Source organism: Planococcus citri, chromosome 4 (genome assembly GCF_950023065.1).
Source record: "Planococcus citri chromosome 4, ihPlaCitr1.1, whole genome shotgun sequence".
Lineage (NCBI taxonomy): Eukaryota > Metazoa > Arthropoda > Insecta > Hemiptera > Pseudococcidae > Planococcus > Planococcus citri.
In genome coordinates, this window is record NC_088680.1 from 50,184,149 (window position 1) to 50,201,194 (window position 17,046).

At 34.3% G+C, this 17,046-nt stretch overlaps 3 protein-coding genes and 1 long non-coding RNA gene across 5 annotated transcripts; 1 reads left to right on the forward strand and 3 right to left on the reverse strand.

Moving 5' to 3' along the window:
- Positions 1-900: 900 nt before the first annotated feature.
- LOC135842429 (uncharacterized) lies at positions 901-3,835 on the reverse strand. 2 transcript variants are annotated; one of them, XM_065359884.1, is made up of 2 exons: positions 3,505-3,835; positions 901-3,434 (listed from the first exon to the last, which is right to left on the reverse strand). In XM_065359884.1, the coding sequence occupies exon 2, from the start codon at positions 3,383-3,385 to the stop codon at positions 1,235-1,237; it is 2,151 nt and encodes a 716-aa protein (XP_065215956.1). In that variant the 5' UTR covers positions 3,386-3,434; positions 3,505-3,835; the 3' UTR covers positions 901-1,234. The 2 variants fall into 2 exon arrangements, with proteins under 2 accessions (XP_065215956.1, XP_065215955.1); XM_065359883.1 differs by having other exon boundaries at positions 901-3,398; positions 3,505-3,834.
- A 237-nt stretch (positions 3,836-4,072) lies between these two features.
- Positions 4,073-7,694, reverse strand: LOC135842428 (uncharacterized). Its single transcript, XM_065359882.1, has 3 exons — positions 7,554-7,694; positions 7,313-7,442; positions 4,073-7,217 (listed from the first exon to the last, which is right to left on the reverse strand). Exon 3 carries the CDS (start codon positions 7,137-7,139, stop codon positions 4,782-4,784), a length of 2,358 nt encoding a protein of 785 aa, XP_065215954.1. The 5' UTR covers positions 7,140-7,217; positions 7,313-7,442; positions 7,554-7,694; the 3' UTR covers positions 4,073-4,781.
- A 151-nt stretch (positions 7,695-7,845) lies between these two features.
- On the forward strand, positions 7,846-11,865 carry LOC135842427 (uncharacterized). The gene is made up of 9 exons (XM_065359881.1): positions 7,846-8,543; positions 8,625-8,828; positions 8,908-9,016; positions 9,092-9,335; positions 9,414-9,520; positions 9,595-9,907; positions 9,982-10,131; positions 10,212-10,967; positions 11,050-11,865. The coding sequence occupies exons 1-9, from the start codon at positions 7,966-7,968 to the stop codon at positions 11,130-11,132; spliced, it is 2,544 nt and encodes an 847-aa protein (XP_065215953.1). The 5' UTR covers positions 7,846-7,965; the 3' UTR covers positions 11,133-11,865.
- Positions 11,866-14,541: 2,676 nt separating this feature from the next.
- On the reverse strand, positions 14,542-17,004 carry LOC135845333 (uncharacterized). The gene is made up of 4 exons (XR_010558725.1): positions 16,806-17,004; positions 16,653-16,723; positions 16,375-16,579; positions 14,542-16,299 (listed from the first exon to the last, which is right to left on the reverse strand). It is a non-coding gene; the product is annotated as an uncharacterized LOC135845333 (long non-coding RNA).
- Between the last annotated feature and the right edge of the window lie 42 nt (positions 17,005-17,046).

The window sequence follows — 17,046 nt, forward strand, 5'->3', positions numbered from 1 at the left end:
AATACATACAATACAATCGCTTATTTTTAGTTTCATTCATCTGCATGGCATTTTCCTTCGTTCATCAGGTTGAGAAACACCTACGACCAACGACCTACCCACTTGAATAGAAAAAATAAGAGAGAAAAGCTCATCATCCATTCCAAACGAGATTCCACTCAGTTTTTTTCGTTTGTGCGTACTTTCCTATTAATTTCTCTTTTTCAAATCTGTAGAATATTTTCAAAAAAAAATCAAAAAGCATAGAAGAAATCGCGCTTATATTTGATTTTATTTTCATTCGAGTTAGTTCTACTGCAAGTATTTTTTTTTGCTCAAAATTTTCATCAAAAAAATTTTAAATAAAAGCATAGAAGAAATCCTCTTTTATGTAATTGATTTCATTTTCATTCCAGTTAGTTCTAATGCAAGTAGGTAGATATTTTTTTTGCTCAAAATTTTCAATCGTTAAATGGTTTAAAAAAGCGTCCACGAGTTGGCAAACATTTTCCGTTGATAATTTTATGTACTTATATGTTAAGTACTTGATAATTTTTTCGAAATTCGAACTTTATTCATCTAGAAATAAATTTTAAAAAATTTGTTCATAATATCAACAAATGTTTTTTCTCCTGTTTTATTTTGAAAAATAACATGAATCCTTGAAGCGATTCAAAAATATGAAAAAAATACTTGATAAATGAATTAATGTATGTATCCTGAAAATAATTTCAATAACATACTGAAATAGATGAAGATTTTTAAAATCAATGCTGATACTTTTTTAATGTTATTTTTGTCGATGAAGAATCCAATAATTTGGTGTTATACTGGCGCTGAATACCGAAACGATAAATTCAAACCGCTGATCCACTTTCATGCATGCTTTCATGGCTGGCATCAAAATAAAAAATTTACTGAAACATATTTTGACATTTTTTAATAAACAATCGAAATTCAAAGACGAATCAAATATTTTTAAAATAAAAAATCGAAAAAAACCTGAAGATTTAATAACTAGGTACTTATAATATGAGTATAAAAAAATGCAACGTATAAATTCCAATAATTATTGAGAAACCAACATTGTACATATACATGTATAAAAATAGAAACAATTAACATATTTTAATAATAAAAACAGAGGTAGGTAACGAAATACTTCGCATTCTAGAAATTCAAATAAACCTTATTTACTAAAAGCTCATCATAGGTAATTTTAAAACAAATTATCTCAAGATATGACACAATGAATTTAACTTGACTGAAGTTTCACTCTTTTCGACTTGAATTGTTGGATCGCGTCTTGATCTTCATCGAAAAACCAAATGCAAAGAGCTTCCAAAGATACGGTGTCATTTCGTTGCACAACAGATTGAACAATATCTAAATCTTGGACCACTTTAATCCATTCCAGCTTGTACTCTTTCACTCTTTCTTCGTCTGACAAGTACCACATCAGGCATCTATCTAAATCATGGAGTAACGCTTCTTTAAATTCGCCCTTCGCTACGTAACAATTATTTATGGCACCTAAGACTCCAGCAACAACATCCTGCATAAATTCACCACTATTATACTTGAGAACTGCAGCAGGATCTTTTTCGCCAAGGCACCATCTTACAAAACGACGAAAATACATTTCGTTGAAAAACATTTTATACCATCGATAGTCACTTAGTTTCAGCATCGCTACAAAACTATCGAAAAAAACATTTTTTATATACTCGTTCTCATTCTCGGTGTTGAATACAGATTCGACTATCTGAATCATTGGATTCAGGTCACGAGCACAAAATACTCTGTTGAAAGGAAAACACCTCGCTTGACATAAAATATAGTTCTTCTTCAACTCCAACGCTCCAGATGCGTCATTGGGGAACGTTTCGTCGATGAAGGTACTGAATGCGTTCCATTTATCCGTCTCGTATAGAAAGTATTCTTCATTCATCAATTCCAAAATCATTCGTTGCTTGTATTTTTGTATGGCATTCGAATCGGGCAGATAGAATTGCAATTTCGCGTTTAGATCTGCAAGCTTGGCATCAGTCATTAAATATACACACTTTTCATTCAATTCCGGAGATTCTTCAACCAGTCTGTTGAACAGAGCTCGATCATCGGCGCTTGGCAAACTCAATTCCAGCAGCTCGTTCAATAAATTCAGGTTATCTATATATACTCCTAATGAAACTGCGTTGCTTAAAACTTCGCGTCTTCTGAATTGAGCATCAAGATGCGATGAAAGCTTGATTAAGAATTTGACACCAGACTGCGAAGGGCGAAACGATGAATCACAGTATTGACAGAATCGAGGAAATATTTCATATTGTAGGTTATGCACTGTAACACTTTTATGTATGGGCGAAGCTGCGTCCCATATTTCAATCAACCAGCTCATTTTTTCTTCATCCCCTACGCATGAAAATGAGTCCTTCACTAAGCTGGCAAAGTTGGACGGGTTTAATTTACTATGTTTCAGTGCCCAGGACGTAGACTCGGGCAAGTTTAAACGAACAAAGTTTGAAATTATTTTCTCCGGAATTAGAGTCAATAAACGACTTTGTTGAAACCAAGACATCATCGAGAGAACTCGTTCTTGATACATGTATCCTCCTTTATAAAAATCAGCAAGAAGATACTGGGCCACTAATATTTGATCTTCAACGTCACAACGATGCCAAAAGTATTCGAAAGCTGTCCACGAAATACGGGCACATTTTTCAGCCACAGCAGCGTAAACTGTCCTATAAGGAGAGTTTGGTATATCATTTAAATCTCTTCTTAGATAACGAATCCAGTAATACACCAAAGGGTTATCTTCGAAAGTCACCGATTTTTTGAATGATTTACGCAGCGAACGTAATTTTATCTGGTCGATTTCTCTTTTCATACAAAATTCACTGAAAATTGCGAATCTTTGCTCGTTACTCAAATCAACGGTGGATAATAACTTCATGGCGGTTTGTTCGTCATCGATTCTACCGTTGGGTAACCAAACGCACCAGTCTATATCGAAATCACGTACTAAATCACGAATACTGTATCGTTCGTTTTTCTTTCCCATGGTGTAGCATTCGAGATGATATATCCATAACCTAATTCCACAGCTGACGGCGGTCGAGGCACTTATCAACATTCCTTTGAAGGTTCGAGGCAATCTGAGGAGATCTCGCATTTCTTGTATGTCTTCTGGGAAAGTGTCAGGAAGACCGAACACGTCCATCAAGTTATTGCCGCATTTTTCCTGCAAATCGTTGCAGTTTTTCCGACGAGAAATATAGCTGGACCATATTCGTCGAAGAATTCGAATACATGTAATCCGCTGAAGACTTGGCACGGCTGCGTAGTATACGTATCGGTCTTCGACCCATTCGTCGCTTTTTTGTGTTTCGTTTGGATCCATTATTGTGAGTGATCTGGAATCATGAGTGATTAATTGAGTGATGGTTCGACTATTAAATAACATATAATGTCAATGAGATGAATCAACAAATGCTAGAGAGAAAACTAAATAATACTAACCAATCCGTTTGTTCTGAACAGCCAAATCTTCAATGAAGTTATTCTTATCAGAATTCACCGGACAATGGAGCACCAGGCACCGATCGCAGATGCACGTGAACAATCGTTGCATACAATACGACATGAACTCAGTAGATATATGGTTCGTGGATCTAAAATAAAAACACAGATCTTACGTAAAATATAATAACTTTACTTCCGTCCTTTACTTCAAATCTGATCCTTCGGCATGAATGAAGATAAAGCAACGAAAGTAAACAAAAACATGCGAACTACGAAGTATGGAAGGAATCAACGGAGGGACTGAAGAGGGTGCGGGGCTGCACAAATTCATCATTCATTTCATTCCAAATGAGATTCATCTCAGTTTTATTCGTTAGTACGTAGTAATCATAGAAGAAATCATTCTTTAATTTTTATCTTCTTTACTTTCTTCAAGTCTAAAATAAGAAATTGAAATTCATTTTTGAATTCACATGTTATGAAGGTGTATTTTTAAAGTTCGCTCTCTTCTATGTTCCAAATATGTACTTGAAATGAAATAAAATATTTTCTGCCAGATACCTATCTACGAATAAAATTATTTCAGAATCAAAAGTTTTTAATTAAAAATTGTTAACAACATGAAACATGTAAATTAATAAAAACGAACTGCATTCACTTTTACGGTGGTAATTCACAAGAAAACAATTAACATTCAAGAAACAAAATCACAAGTTCTTGTAAAAAATTTACACTTTTTTAAAGTGGTAATAATAAAATAGGTAATCAAAGACATCATTTTAAAATTAACCATTATAAAAATAATAAATTAATGAAAAACGTACCTAGGCTAACTACTGAATAACACAGATAGGAAGCTGATTGATTATATACCCAGTAAAAATAAAATATAATTCTATGATACGTAGTTATGGGAATAAAAATAATAAAAATGCAACAAACGATTAAAAAAAATTTTAAAAAATGAAGAAAGCATTCATTTCATAATTTTATTTTATCACATAAGTAGTATTAATTTCACTATCACAGACATCGTGACATCTGCACACGAAAATACTAATGGAAAAATGAGAACAAAATTAAGTCCACCAAAATACTGCTGATGAGGCCGGAATAATTAGCACTCAAATAATTATTTCCAACACTTGAAGCTAAAAACTTCAGAGAATATCGTCTTGTACCTAATGAAAATATATTAAGTTGTATACCTGACCTATCTACCAGTTTTTAAAAGAAAAAATTGAAAGATACAGGGCTTGCACCATAAGTTGTTTCTATTCATCAGAAATGTCTTCCATTTTTGGTTTTTTCATCGGCGATATGAAAAAATCGTTTATCTTCGTTTGCTTCCTCTTTTCCGGTGTTTGATTGATTTTGCCCATTTTTTTATTCTTGCCAACTTTTGATACAGAATTACTGCTTTGTGAATCTTGAGATTTAGATGGAGAAAAGTGAGGTATTTTTGTTTGTCTGATTTTTTGAGACGTTTGCGTTTGTGAGCCTCCTGGTTGTGGTTCAAGAGGTATTTTCTCAATTTCGCAAACTTTCAAATCAAAGTTCATACTTTGCAAAGTTTGAACGAGTCTTACCAGTTCAATTTTTGCAGCAGTACTCTTGGATAATACACGTTTTTCTAATTTATCATAAATGATATAGTTTGTTTCTTGCGTTTCTCCAGTAATTTGGAAATTTTCTTTAGTTATAGAAAGAAATTTTCCTGTCACACGTCCATGTGAATCCAAAAAACCGTCACATTTCAACTTTTCTATTAAATTGTCTTCTATTACTTCGGAATTTCTGTTTCTCAATATATTGGCAAATGATTTGTTAGGATCAGAGGGGAGGTACGCATACACAAATGTTATCTTTCGGTTTCGAAAAATATCGATAAATGCGTCTTTTCCGATTGATTGTACCCGACTTTTGAGTTCTTTTCTCCATTCAGCGGCATCTTTACTTTTAGATTTTTGGGGTATGGTAGTTGCCATATCATATAACTTTTCCAAGTACGTTGGAGATTTGCGTACAGTAATAGCAGCACGTATAGAAGTCGCCGCTTCTACAATTTGACAACAAGCTTCACGAGTATCTTTGCCAAATTTCTCTTTCACTTGGTATAGATAAACTTCATCGTCGGTATATTTGATGATATCGCAGCTTTCAAGGTTATCTGGAGTAATCATATCGAGAACCAAACACCGATCATCATCTTTATACAGACGACTATACTCACTTTCACGAGAGCCATTCCCTTTACAATTTCCTGTCCAAGGACGATGCAGTCGCCATGTCGATCCTTCTTCGATTAACACGTTTTTGACCACGTTTATGAAATCTTCTTCCAATAAAGTTAAATGGTACGGCATGAGTTCATACCATAGTTTTCTGATTTTGAAATAAGTGCTTCCTGAATAGCGATGCTCGGCTTCAACACAATCGATAATTTTTTGCCAATTTTCCCATTTCTTCGAAGTCTGCTTTTTAAATCTCAGTTCACTATCTAGGAATATTTTTCGAAATTCGTTTTCGTTCGCTGCTACATGGCCGATTCTGTCAACAATTTCTCTAATGCTGGGTGGGTTCGATGTGGTCGACCACTCACAAAAATCGATCTTGATTCTAAAAGAATTGGATAACAGAAAATCTTGAAGTTGTCCATGTCGTAGGTGGACAATAGGCAGATCTTTTTTACTTTTGTATTTAAAATAAATGTGATCTATCAACGAAATGTCCAATTCACGCTGCAAGCTAGCGAGTTTTAGAAAATGTAGGAATTCGAATTGAAAGTCATTTCCGTATTGTGCACCATCCGTGTACTCGCAAAATAAGTCCAAAATCGCAGGAAAATTTTCAATTTTAAGTCTTTGTATTATTTTTAAAAGTCCTCCTGTCGTGACATTAATCAAATATTTATTCTTATTTTTCACTTTGATCAAGTCGTATAATTTAGAATCGGGTTTAATCTGGCATTGAAAAGATTCACAGTAGTAGTACATATGTGAAGTCTTATACAATTCGTACTCAGCTGGGCGGAGTGAAGTTTCTCGTTCATGATTTCCAAACAGACCACGTCTTGCAATATGAATAATTTTTGTCGGATCTCCAACTTCTTCGACAATTTTGATAGGAAAGGAATAATCTATATAAGGTCGGGTTACTTGCCATGCGTTACCCGTCGTCAAAGCAAAAATACATGCAGAAGGGTTCTCTTTGAAGAAAAACACAACATGGTGAGAATTTTGCGTGTCTTCGGGAATCAGTTGTGACAGCACTGCCATATCTGTAGTGAATGTTTTGGTAAAGGTATAGTATATCAATGAGTAGTTTTCTAGAGTGTACTTATGACCCGGACGATAACCTTTGTTCTCATCTTGCCACTGTGTGTTTTCGTCATCAGAGTCATCTTCTATATTTATATTGTTATTTTGTTCATTTTGTTTTCCGTTTTTAAACTCATTTTCTTCCTCCAGTTTTTTGTCATTGTGAATCTTTATTATGGCTTTTACTACTTTGGACAAATTGGATTCGATAGGAAATTTATAGCCATTTTGTTTCAGACGGTATTCCACTCTTTTCAGATCTATTCTCTGGATACTAATAGGTTGAACTTTCTTATTTTTGGGAGGTGCCATAGTTACTAAATTTTTCCTTTTAATTTTTCGAGTTGGACGATACGCCTTCTTTGTATTCAACAGCGTGGATTTTGAATTCTGTAACAGTTCGGAAATGTATCACAATTCAAACCTGGTAGGTTAAGGTTACAGATATTAGATATTATTTGAAAACAATTTAAAAATTGATTTACCTCCGGTGCTGGTGTTTTGTTTGATAGGCTAATCACGTTGAGAAAAAAAACATCCACAATATTGATAATCGATACTGCAACTGGTTCTGAACTTGAGCGAAACGTCTGCTTCGTAAATATGAATCAAGTGCTGGAAAAATTATTCTATTTTAGTTGAGTTACTTTGATTGATGATAAGTAAAAATGAAACGATTGACAGGGAACACTTGGTAAGAGTTGAAAGTGGAATGTAATTGCGTACCTTTTTGAAGCAAGTATAGAGAATAAATTCAGTAATCAAGACACTAATAAATATTGAAAACGGTGCTGATTTTTAGCAAATAGCAATAGGAATAATTACGATGATGAAGCTTTTGCGATTATTGCGATATGTTCAATATTGTGATATTTCCCGCCAGCATGTTATCACTTTGAATCTTTGATCACGTGGTAATCACGTCACATGACTATGAACCAATCAAATTGAGATACTGCTTCAAATTTCATCTCTCAGAAGCCTAAACAAAATCAACTTTTGAATTTTTTGATAAAAAAAAATGAAGGAAAGTTTTGAAAGTTTAGTAATTTAGAGCTTTTTGTTTTTTCAGTGAATTTATAATGTAATAAAATAATGTGAATTGTGAATTTAAAAATTGTTAAATTATTCCGGAAACATGTTCGAGTTAATCTGCAAAATTTCGTTTTTTCTTTTCATGTTGGTAATGTACGCGTACATTACTTCAACCAGTGAAGTAGTCATTATCATTTTAGGGTATATCTGCTGTGTTTTTAGCTATCATTACTTTCAAACGATTAAAACTGCCGTAGATAATTTGCTCAACTACGTGCAAAATTATGGATTATTCAAAACTAACCACAGTCCGGCTCACGTCCCCAATTATGTGGTGAGCAAAAAGTACAACAAAGTGAACAACACCGTCAACGTTCCCACATTAAATAACAAAATTTTCGTACCAGTCTGTCGTAATAACAATGCATTTGCCAGCAGTACTCCTGCAGTTTTTAATTGTAAATTTAACAACTTTATTATGAATGGAGATTTACCATCGCCGATCATGCCAACTGGATTGTTCGTCGAGAATAGCAACAAGTCCAGGGATAAGATGAGATCGCCTATGCAAAATATGGATAAAATTTGCAACAATTCGACGCTGCGTTACAGAAATGATTCCAAATCTGCTCATAATCCATTCGCTGCCCATAAAAAGTACAATAGTAATTTGGATATGGAGTAAGTTGAATGGTATTTGGTAGGCTAATGCTCTTTTAATTGCTTGGTTAATTAATTTCGTGGTTTTGTGTTGCGATTTAGAACGTACATGAACGTCAAAAGTCCCGGATTTACTAGTCGAATAGTGGATAAGGCGATGGAATCGGCTTCGTATCATATAAAATATCCTGCTGTGAAGCAAATCTCTACGTATAGATTCGATAAATCTACTCTTCGTCATCTTTCGAAAATACCTCGTATGAGTTCTTCTCCTCTTGTACGAATAGCACCTCCAGAACCGATCAAGTGAGTTTTATTGATTATTTATGTCGTGATAGCTGTTCGAATTGACATATGTACTTATATACCCTTTTTACCCTTTCAGTATCCACTTATTGAATGGTATGGAGAAAAAATTGGATACGAATGAAGCCTTGGAGCCAAATTTCTTGCAAGTTTTGAAAGATATTTCCAGAAAACGTAACTTTTCTCAAGTTAGTATACTTTGTGATTTTTTTCTGCCTTGCCTACGTAATTGTTAACTGATTCTTTACGCATTAATTTTTCAGGAAGAGGCTGAAAAAAGTAACGGAACTGCGAAGAAGTCGAGAAAAAACGATATCAAGAATCTCACAATTTCTCAGTACAAACGTTCCTTGGAGGATAAATCTCGCGATGCTCTAGATGATAAAATCAAAAAAAGATGCGAGGATCATAAACGCGACGCTGCGAAAATGGTTGTATACGCTCCTAGTATTGCCACGACTCCTGATCGCAATAATCAAAGTTACTCGAAAAAAAGAAAATCTTCCAGTGAGTATTTCATGTGTTATTTTGCGAATTCTGTGAGCGGGTTTTTTAAAACCCAACTGGTATATTTTTTGGAAACAGATAAATCCAAAAACGAATACTCGGAATCTAACGAAAAATGTCGCAGAATCCATAAATCTTCAAAAGAGGTCTGTGCTACGGAAAATTTGGACGAACAAAAGCCGAAGGTGAATTTCATTATTTCAAAAATAATAATTATTTTCGCTGTCACTTTATAAAATGTTTCGTACTCATTTTACAGGAATGCAATCTCAGATCAAGTGATCCTCCGTCTGCTAATGAGTTAAAATTGGTGGACGATTCCGATCAGCGATTCAAGCAATCTCGAGATGAACCTGTGGAAGGCGATGATATCGAATACGTTCGGGTAGCAAGCGGTAAAATTTTAAACAGAACAAATCGCCCGTATAGACGGAAACTGAATAGCAATAAGATCGATCCAGTTTCGGTGATTGCTTCGGAGCCGGAAATCGTTGGAGAAATCAATGGTACCGATGACGTCACAATGAAAGAACATCTGCTTCAAAATCTACTCAGCAATATTGAGAGGAAAGGTAATCATTTTGAATTCTTTAAGAATTTGTCTGTTTTCTAGTGTAAATGTTAATACATCTGTTTTGTTTTTCAGGTCATAAAGATGAAAAAGTGATATTCTATGAAAACAGCATACTAACTGATGTAGCTAAAAATCACGCAGCGTACGAAGAACCTCCGCAACAAGTTCCCAATCCTATATTCACCGATAACGTCGTGCCTAGTGAAGATGAAGTTGAAATGTGTAAGTGAAATTTTCATTGTAAAATATATTTCCAAATATTCTAACAAGTCGTTCAAAATTATCTCCGTTTCATTTTACAGGTGAATTGGTGGATGATGAATTGGAAGAATCACCTGTAAATACTTGTAACTCGCCGAGCATTGCCTCATATACAACTGCTGCCATGTATCACTCTACTCCAATTATTTCGAATGCTGTTTCAACTGATACCAATCATACGACCACATCGAAGGTATTTGGCGCAGGTTCATTTATCAACCTCAGTAACGGGCAGAATTCTACAGATTCTGGTTACGATACGTTCAACTCATCGCGGGAACAGATTAGTCCTTTTACAAATAGCACGACGTTGGCAAATTCATACGACAAATTAAAATTCAACTCAACAAACGGAAATGCTATCGAACCGGTATCCAATTCAAAAGCTGCTATTCCTGCGAGTTCGGCGTTTTCGTTCAATCATTCTTCAAGCAATCTGTTCTCGGTTCCGTTGCAGTTGAGTTCTGCTTCGCGAAACTCGTGTTTCGCTCAATCGAATGGCACTGATAGTAAAATACAACCATTCGCAACTTCCAATGTGAAGTCGAATCCGAGTGTACAGTTCGGAAGTAATTCTGCCTCATTATTCGGATCTGGCGATGGAAACTTTTTCAGCCCTGGCAGCAGGCAGATGGGAGACAAGAGTGAAAATGTTTGTGATTTCGGCGTCAGTGCAAAAAGTTATCCGAATACGTTCGGTTGTAAAGATGGAACATCTATGCAATGTGAGCCATCGTTCAGTTCCATTGCAACGGAATATCCGAAGAATTCTTTTGAATTTAAAAATGGCGAAATTGGTACGTCGAATGAATACTTTTAGTAGTACTTTGGATTTGAATTTCTATTAATTCTACATTATCTGGTTTTATATTCATATAGGTTCTGCAGCCAGCGTAACCTTCAACATCGGTACCGGAGGAAATTCAAGAAATCATGCAGCACGTAGTCCTAGAAACAAATAATCCCTAACAAATTATTTTTGTACATTTTATAGCTTAAGCCAGATATGTTTTTGTTTAAGGTTCAAGTTAAATCATAATTTATTTAAAACAAAAACTCGATGTGATGACATAAAAGTAGTGAATTGTAATGTCTGCTACACTTCGCGCATTTTTTATTTTATGTTCTTTTGTGTGTGTAAATTTGAGGTTTACTCAAAATTATTTTTATTTGTGTTTTTATATTTGATTGTTTTTTATTGTTTATTTTTTTGTTTTACCTCGATTATGTTGGAACTCGAAAATTTTAAGATCTCATTTCGAATTGGAATTTTCAAATTATTCTTTATTTCGGTTTCAAATTTTCATCATTGTTTTTACTTTTTTAAATTTGAAAGTCCATTACCAAATTTTGTTAACATAGTTTTAGTTTTGTGTATTGCCTTTACATTAATTTTTATACTTTTTGTTTTTTGAATGCTTGTATTTCTTGATTCGAATTAAGATTTGTCACCGTGTAATTACGTACTTCACGCATTACCTCGCAAGTATGTTTTTTGAATTGATTTTATGTTGCCTAACAAGTTTTGGTCGTACATGATGTGTCTAGTTTTTGTTTTTTTATATTATCTTCGTTTTATATAGGGTAACATTAATTTACTTTTCTATCGAGTGTTAATTTCAATTATTCTTTCTTGAAAGTAATGTTGTTTTGTTTTGTGAAAATTCCAGACATTATATTTTCTAAGAAGTGGTTTATTGTTTATTGTTTAGTTATTCAATATTTCAATCATTGAATCTGAGGGTATTATTTGGGAATTAGGGTCGTTGGAATTGGAATAATCACTTCTCAAAGAACTATGAAGAATAAACTTCTGTTCAACCTTGGACCTTGAGATCGTTAGGCTCTTCAAATACTCATATTTGAAACTGAAAACGCTTGAAAAGACGAATGATTTATATGGAATTGAAAACAGATTGAAATCCAATGAATCGACAATGGAAATTAAATTCAAATGGGAAGAAAAAGCATTTTACCATTCCCTACATGCATTTCAGCAACAAGGGATATTTATCACGTTTGTATTGCTGTTTTTAGTGTTGGGGGGCGTTGTGTCTGCTCACCTCGGCTTCGCCTCGGTTGCGCTGGTCGCTTTGTCGTTCATACTATGTCGTTTAACTTCCCTCGGCCTTCGGCCTCGGTGAGTACAATTTTTTTATAAACAACCGCAAGTGCTACATACACGGTAAATGTCCAGCCAGGGCTTGAAAACCGGATAGATATCACTCCCGGTTTTGGTTTCGGTTTTATGTTTTTTGAAAAAATAAAGGTTTCGGTTTTGGTTTTGGTTTTGGTTTTTTAAAATATTATCTCTCTCGTTCCAGTTTTGCTTAAAGGGTTTTATTTCAAAGGAAACGGTTTTGGTTTCGGTTTTGGTTTCGGTTTTTTCCTTTTTTCTTCATTTTTTAGAGGGAAGAAGGCCAAGAAGGTGATCACTTTTTCAAATACTTTGTGTATGTGCCTAGAAAATGGCACTTTGGCAGTGCCAAATTTGTCGAATTTTTTAGTTTTCAAGCCTTTTCACCTTCAGCATCAGTTTTTACTCAATTTTGACCAAAAATGCAGTATTAATTAGGCTGATTACCTGAAAAATTCCAAAACCGAAACCAATTCTGTTTTCAATTGGTTACGCTCTCGGTTTCGGTTTTGAATTTTGGAAAATAACGCTCCCGGTTTCGGTTTTGGTTTTAGTTGTGGGAAAATAACGCTCCTGGTTTCGGTTTTGGTTTCAGTTTTGAGCAATTTTAATCGGTTTTTGGGGGTTTCGGTTTTGGTTTCGGTTTCGGTTTGCAAGCCCTGTGTCCAGCCTCCGTCTGAACTCACCAAGGGGAGTAATGCCGATCGAGTGAAATATAAATTATGAACGGCTCGGCTTCGCCTCGCCTAATTTGGCATACTATTCGAAAAATAAAAATAATATTAATAAAATACACTTGAAAAAAAATTTATGGCAAAAAAAAATTTTCAAAAATTTGGAATCAAGCGGGGATCGAACTCTGGACCTTCCGATTACCAAGCCTTCTGTCCTGCCACACCGCCATCGCTGCTGGTTGTTGGAACTCGTTTTCGAACGCTATAGAAGCAGCGGAACAACGACGAAAACGAAAACTACTTATATACGCGTGCGCGCGCATGTACGCGTTGCTGAAACGATGTAGGGAATGCTTAAATGCGAAGAGCAAGGCCAAAATGCATCAAAAAGTTCGTTAAATTAAAATCTTGCAGGTCAGGCTGCGATTTTTCTTTTTGCACGCGGGATGCGTAACAGCCGTTCATGTCGTTCACTATCACTACATCATTCAACTGTCGACTGTTTTATAAATTTTTATTTTAATTATTAATATTTTTCGTTTTCGAAATTTTTCATCATGATCATTGATCAAAGTCAAATCAAACATCTTCATTCATCTGCGATCTTTTACGTGACAATTTATCTGAATCAAAATTAAAGGCGATAAAATATTGTGTCTAATCAGTAATCTATTGATACAATTTTTGAGATTCACTTTATATTAAATCAGCACAATATTTATTTCAATTTTTAATTATAATTTAATTTATGGATTTTGTAGGGGTCAACTTTAAAAATTGAGATTGTTCAGAAATCAGAATTTTTAGTGAGCGTAGGTAAGGTACATGGCCCACGGCCCACGGGTGTACTGTTTTGATTTGAAATCACTAAATCAGAATTTTAGAGGCGTATTCGTATTCATAGACGTTACTTTATTGATTACTCCGGAAATGAAAACGGTCTAAAAGTCGAGGACCAAAGCTGAACCGAACAAACATACAAATATGTAGATCGAACCAGCATGCAAAAAATCAAAAATGTATCATCAGCCAAACTTGTAGGTACTAAAGTGCATTTTTCGATTTTTGGTATGTAAATTTTTGAAAATCCCAGTGCCAAAAATGGAGAAAAAAAATCAAAATTTTAACAAGAATGCTGAAATTTGCGATAGATTATACCCTCGTTTTAAGGAATTCTGAAGCCTAAGCAGATTTCACTAAATAAAAACTGCGTCTTAATTTTGACTTGCTAAGTCAACTGGGGGTGGTTTCAAGTCGTTTTGGAGCCTCCAATGACTTTTTAAAAATTCCATTTTTTCAAAAAAATGCGATAAAATCTGTCCATATCAACTCTACAGCACGTATTCTCTCGATCAGTCTCACTGTCCCTCCTTATATCAGCACAGACTATCCCTACAAAGATGAAAGATCCCTATTTCATTCCAGACGACCCTTCCGAAATTAAAAAATGCTTAGACCTAATTAAAAAACTTGACCTTACCAACTCGATATAGAATCTCACACGACGGGTGTAATAATAAAGTAATTACGAACAGCAAGAAAAAAAAAAAAAGTAAAACTCAGAAAGTTAAAAAATACCGCTCGTTCGTTTTTCAGCATTGTCATTTCTCAAGTTCTAACCCCCCCCTCTCCTCCCAGGTAAAATATAATCTTGAAATTTTTAGAACTCTATCTTGCTTTTAATACCCACCTTTTTGATTTTTTAATCTTTATTTTTTATGGATATAAAATTTTGTTTTTAGCACCAACTGAGAAAACGAAAAATAAGAATATTTAAATGTATTTCATGTTGACCGATGATTAGTTTTTTTTTCTGATTTCAAAGGTACTGATAAGCGCAGATTTTGCGTTCCAACACAGCTGACTTGTACGAAATTTTTTAAACCATACAAAGGTAGATCGAAAGATAAGGAAAGATTCATCACATCATCACCTGCCAGAATTTCAAATGCCAAAGTGCCTATTACGATTTTTGGTGAATTTCTAAAAATCAAATTCAGGCCAAAAATGCGGGGAAAAAATCAAAATTTTACCTAATTGACCAAGAAAGCTGCAATTTGGGATATAGGTACCCTATTTTCGACACGCCAAATCGATTGGAAACTGTTTCAATCCGTTTTGAGCAATTCTGGAGCCTCCAGCAAATTTTTAAACCCGAAATCCCCACAAAATTTCATCAAATAGAGTTGGAAAGCCAAAATTCATTCTGCAAACTAATTTCGATACGCCACGAATTCGACTGCAGGTGGATTTCAAGTCGTTTCGGAGCCTCCAGCGACTTTTTGAAAATTACTGGCAATTCCAGTAGATTTTTGAACCTTGAAATTTCCTAAAATTTCATCAACTGGAGATGGAAAGCCGGCATTCATTCTGCAAACTACTTTCAATACGCAACGAAGTCAACTGCTGGTGGATTTCAAGTCGTTTTGGAGCCTCAGTGAGGCTCCGGCGACTTTTTGAAAGGTTGTACGGCGTTTTTTGGAAAATTGAAATTTCCAAAGAGCAGCTGGAAGCTTCAAAATCATTTGATTTTTTCCCTCATTTTTAGCCTCAATTTGATTTTCAAAAATTCACCAAAAATCGAAAAAGGCACTTTAGCACTTGAAATTTTGACAGATGATAAATTTTTGCCTTATCTTTCGATCTACTTTTGTACGGTTTAGAAAATATCGACTCTATCCAATCACATCGGCTTACATTTTCAATGTAGAATAGTTCATTTTCATTTTTTTTAAAATGACGATTCAGGATTATCATGAAAAATATTGATCATTTCCTAAAATTTTGCACTTTTCCTTTTTTACAAGACAAATCTTTGAAATTTGGTCTTTTTCGCCGAAATAGTGAACAAAGTGACTTGCAAGTGGTGACTGAGTCACTTTTCAAGTGATCGAATTTCATGCCTGCAAGATGCTTAAAAAAAATCAACAAGCAAAAAACCCGCCAAACTAGAGAAAAAAATCAATTTGAAAAAAAAGAATGACATCCCCAAAAAATGCTTTAAAAGCAAAAAAATCGTCAAGTTGGAAAAAAACATAGACGCTGCGCGAAAAAAGTAAAAAAAAAAAAAAAATACATGATATTAATAGAACCGCCAAGACTCATACAAACATTTTCATCACTTTCACACAGGTCACACAGGTTGAAGACAAAACTTCAACGATTTTTAGAAAGAATGTAAGTGTTTTTTCCGCAAGATGAAGCATCTTTAAGGTAGGCGAGCGTGCTTTTCATTTTGCACACTTTCTTTAACTTCAATATGAAACTGCGCTTTGTAAACATCCACATGAAATTTTCTCTAGAAGAACGTAACGACGGCTGCAAAGAAGATCTACGAGGAAGTAAATTGAAAATCAATATTTGTGAATAATAATAATATCCATGTAAAAATACCATACTCGTCCGATTCACCATCTACCGTTGGCCTTGTTTATTTTTCATCGTCTACAAAGATTTATATATGTGTGAATGTGTGTTCGAAAAGCTAGTAGTTCGACCAAAAAGTTCAGTTCTTCTCATCCCGATTATGAAACACCATCAATACTCGTCCGATGCGTCATCTTCATCTCTGGAGATATGCATGTACGTATAATCACAACTAGAATAGCAATAGTTATTATTTGATTGTGTGAATACTACCGGTAATAAGTTGAACAAAAAATTAATCATACATTGAAGTAAACTGCACTATTGACAGTTTCTTGTCTTGTTCGTTCTTCGTTCATCAGTTTTTCTATCTAACCTGAAAGAATTTTTCACACAAAGTACAACAAGCCAGAATAATAAGAGATTATCATATATTCAATTTCATAAATAAATACTACCCGTAATAAGATAATTCCAACTGGTACTGGTGTTTCTAATTGAATAAATCATCGCCAGTCACTAGAATAAAATCAGGAAGGAATAATTCTCAACATGATGAATCGCATAATTGAATCAACACTTGAACAGCAAATTTTATCGCGTTAAATTTTATTGCTCATGAAGTTATTTTCAATTTTTCATTTTTCAAATTTTTCATTCAAAAATAATTTTTAAAAAATTTGATAAGATAAGAGCCCT

Coding starts and splice junctions, on each gene's coding strand:
- LOC135842428 (XM_065359882.1), bottom strand. CDS start 7,139: ATGGCACCTCCCAAAAATAAGAAAGTTCAACCTATTAGTATCCAGAGA.
- LOC135842427 (XM_065359881.1), top strand. CDS start 7,966: ATGTTCGAGTTAATCTGCAAAATTTCGTTTTTTCTTTTCATGTTGGTA. Junction 9,017..9,091: donor GAAAACGTAACTTTTCTCAA/GTTAGTATACTT, acceptor TTAATTTTTCAG/GAAGAGGCTGAAAAAAGTAA. Junction 9,336..9,413: donor GAAAAAAAGAAAATCTTCCA/GTGAGTATTTCA, acceptor TTTTGGAAACAG/ATAAATCCAAAAACGAATAC.
- LOC135842429 (XM_065359884.1), bottom strand. CDS start 3,385: ATGGATCCAAACGAAACACAAAAAAGCGACGAATGGGTCGAAGACCGA.